This window comes from Sinocyclocheilus rhinocerous, unplaced genomic scaffold, assembly GCF_001515625.1.
Source record: "Sinocyclocheilus rhinocerous isolate Xijiao unplaced genomic scaffold, SAMN03320098_v1.1 scaffold480, whole genome shotgun sequence".
NCBI classification, from domain to species: Eukaryota; Metazoa; Chordata; class Actinopteri; order Cypriniformes; family Cyprinidae; genus Sinocyclocheilus; species Sinocyclocheilus rhinocerous.
In genome coordinates this window covers 1643767-1647675 of record NW_015655401.1, presented here as the reverse complement: position 1 = coordinate 1647675, position 3909 = coordinate 1643767, and the positions used below count along the sequence as shown (strand labels likewise).

Here is a 3909-nt window from a genome sequence, read left to right as displayed (position 1 = left end):
CTTGTAAACGGTGCTTGATCGGAGCATATTTCTTTCCTGGTTCAGACAAGATTACTTTTTCACTGGAGAAAGAGACATTAGAAATGATAAATAATAGATAAAGGACTAATTTTTAGAGAAAAAAAAAAAAAACTCTAAAAGATGATTTTGTTTATTACAAACATTTCAATTACTTTTCAATTACTGTAACAAGACATTAACTTATGGACTGGAATCGTGTAGATTACTTGTGGATTATTGTGATGTTTGAACTCTCATTCTGACGGCACCCATTCACTGCAGAGGATCCTTTGGTGAGCAAGTGATATAATGCTGAATTTCTTCAAATCTGTTGTGATAAAGAAACAAACTCATCTTGGAAAGCCTGAGGGTGAGAACATTTTCAGCAAATTTTCATTTTTGGGTGAACTATTTCTTTATAATGCAATGGGAAAACTAAATGTTTTCACAAATGACCCACAGATCAGAGATCAGTCCAAAAATACTGAAGGTTTCTCTGAAAGTACTAATAAAATGCTTGAAAAGGCAGAAAATAGGCTACATCTGTACTGACATGTAACTTCTACACAACACTGTTATTGTTAAAAAAGCTGAAAGAGAAGAAAAGTGGCCGCGTGTGTGCTGTGCCGTACAGCGTCTCTGAAACAATCTATTGTTACACAAGAACTTGATGGATAATTCAGTGGTTTCTATAAATGCGGTTCCAATTAGTGATAATTGCCCCTTAATAGGATACAGCTGAAGGCATGGTTTTGATTTGTTTCCTTCACTTCAAAACAAAGATGTTATTAATAAATATTTGGTGTGAATTTCCCGTGGGCAATTTTGAGTATTGTTGTACTTGTACATGACAGGAGATGAATAGATCAGGTGTAACTGAAATGCTTTTCACATTAACGAATGAACTCCAGTTCTGGATAAATAACCAAAAATCTCATGCCCCTTACTTCTCTCTCTTTTTTTTTTTTTTTTTGAAACCATACACACTACCCACCCTGTTTTATAAAGAGAAATTACACATCATTATAGCCTAATGTATTGAAGCATAACACACTTCCAAAACTTCCACTCTTGTATACTCTCGTAATACTCATATTTTTAAGCAAACTTTCATTACTATTATTACAATAATACGTGAACAATATTAAAATAAATGAATGAGTCCCTTTTATAATATGTGTAATTGTTTGCAGCATCATAGCCAGCACACAACAGGCATTATTTAACATTTTAAACATGAGACCTTGTATCCACCTCTTGGACCCTGTTGCCACCTTGTGGACAAAAGCTACATAACAGGTACATACAGGACGTCCCACTCCTCACCAAGGCTGCATGTATTTGATCAAAATGCAGCAAAAACAGTAATATTGTGAAATATTAATACAGTTTTAAAATGATCGTTTTCTATTTGAATATGTTTTAAAAATGTAATTTGTTCTTGTGCTGGCAAAGCTGTATTTCAGCAGCCATTACTCCAGTCTTCAGTGTCACATAATCTTTCTAATATGCTGGTTTGGTGGTCAAACAAGATTTATTATCAGTTTTTTTAATCAATTATTATTTATTATCAATGTTGAAAAGAGTTGTGCTGTGTAATATTTTTGTGGAAAGGGTTTTAAATTTTATGAAGAATGGAAAGAGCAAACGAACATTTGGAAGAGAAATCTTTACTGTCACGTTTGACCAATTTAATGATTCCCTGCTGAATAAAAGTTTCTTTAAAAATAGTTTTAATTAAAACACTGTCATTTTAAAAACTTTTATTTAAAATTTGTTTTGAACAAGACATCAAAAAAATAAAATGCAATTGTATTTTACAAACAATGCTTTTTGTTGATTGATTCCACTACAGTTTACTATTTAATTAATTCCAGTTACATTTGAGAGTCAGCCTTTATGGTTTATTTTTAGTGTTAAAAGTCTTGAGCATCACATGGTCACTGGATCAGCTGACCAGATGTTGAAACTACTCACACTGACACTGCATTCCTGCTAATCAGTAACTAGTTACAAAGACAGGTTACAATGTATCACATCTAGATACAGAAATGTCTGTTCATAAAGAACATTTATTCTGTTCACTTGTATGAACAGAAAACATGTCAGACACAAATGTCTTACATATGAAAACATAATTATGCATCTAAAAGGAAAAATGCTCATCGTTGACACTCTGGTCCCTAACAGTGATAACCTATGTATCTCAGAGCTGAAAATATGCCTCGAAATGACAAAACATGGCTTTAAAATAGCAATTCTTCCCTTTTCATGAATTCCCTTATGAAACAGTTAAGATGGATTCATTAATATAATCTAAAATGCTGCATCCATCATAACATGTGCATCTTGCATTAACTTCATGATAACGTCAATAGTTTTGCAGAGTCCTTAAATAAATTCCCTTATTTTTATGGATTTGATTTAAAAAAACTGAACTAAATTTATAATCAAATAAAAACAAACAGCAAATGATAAACATAAAAAAATGTGCATAAGAAAAATAGTCCCTTCAGAAAAAAAGTGTCTGTCTATGGTGGTTTATGTGAGAACTATGAAGTGAGAAGCCACAATAAAACACATGAGTGTTATCAACTAATCAGGTCTAAAAATTCACATCTTTGGGTCTCAGTGAAATTCTCTCGTGTGTCAAGATGTGGCCGCCCTATAGCAAATACTGGCCTGTGTGAAAGATAATTCTGAACCAAAACCTGATTTGAATTCTAACCTTCACCACTGTGATGTAAGTGTCAACCAAAAGCTCTCTGCATCAGAAGGGACGAATCTCTGCAGCTGCTGCGTGTTCAGTCGACTGACGGCTGCTCAGAGCTCTCGGAGTCCTCTCTATCACTCCCCATAAGGCCAGTCACCTCAGGCAGATCTGCAAGACAATACAAACATTAGATATTACATGTACAAATTCATGTGCAGTATACCATCGTTCAAAGGTTTGGGGTCAGTATGAAATTTTTTCTTATTCAGCAAGGGCACATTAAATTGATAGTAAAGATATTTATATTGTTACAAAAGATTTCTATTTTTTTTTTTTTAAATGCTGCTGTTTTGAGTTTTCTATTCATCAATGAATATTGAAAAAAATACAATTACAATGTACAACTACTAAGTAGTACAATTGTTTACAGCACTGATGATAATAATAAGAAACATTTCTTGAGCAGCAAATCAGCGTATTAGAATGATTTCTGAAGGATCACGTGACACTGAAGACTGAAGTAATGACTGCCGAAAATTCAGCTTTGTCATCACAGGAATAAATTACATTTTAACATATTAAAATAGAAAACAGTCAACTGTAATATTTCACAATAAATATGACTGACCCTAAACTTTTGAATGGTAGTTTAAAATTTAGTTTAAACCTATGGAATCAACCTTTTATTATCTGAAAAAAATAAATAAGCCACTTTTAAAGGGGTCATATTTTTTTATTATGAACAATTCACATAATATAACAATGTCATAATTTAGTTTATCATGACCATTTTCCACCTTCTTCACCTTCAAAAGCACAAGGTTTGGCAAACTTCCCCACATTTTATCATTAGTTCTTCTGGGGTTTTTAACAGATGTGCTTAGAATAACTGCATCAAAGTATTTAGAATAAAATGTTTAGAATAAATCCGGTTTATATGAATTTACCATAATGCAGCCTGAAATTTTTTACAATCCATCATCTCAAAACATTAAGGAAAATTTGCCTCATGATTTTGACCCCTTTAAATTAAAGGTGGATGATTGAGGTTTCTGATTGGTTTTATGTGGAGAAAATCATTTAGTTCAGATTTCTGATTGTAATTTCAGATGCTGACATGTGGCCCTCACCCTTAAAGGGGTCATATGATGCGATTTCAAGTTTTCCTTTCTCTTTGGAGTGTTACAAGCTGATTG

The 3909-nt window shown here is 32.7% G+C and overlaps 1 protein-coding gene across 1 annotated transcript in view; it reads right to left on the bottom strand.

The window, feature by feature from the left end:
• Positions 1-1841: 1841 nt before the first annotated feature.
• Positions 1842-3909, bottom strand: part of LOC107718130 (major facilitator superfamily domain-containing protein 12-like) — a 12508-nt gene continuing 10440 nt past the window's right edge. Inside the window, exon 10 of the mRNA XM_016525109.1 lies at positions 1842-2881. Within this exon, the coding sequence (XP_016380595.1) occupies positions 2805-2881 (77 nt within the window). The 3' untranslated portion in view covers positions 1842-2804. The remainder of the gene's footprint in view (positions 2882-3909) is intronic.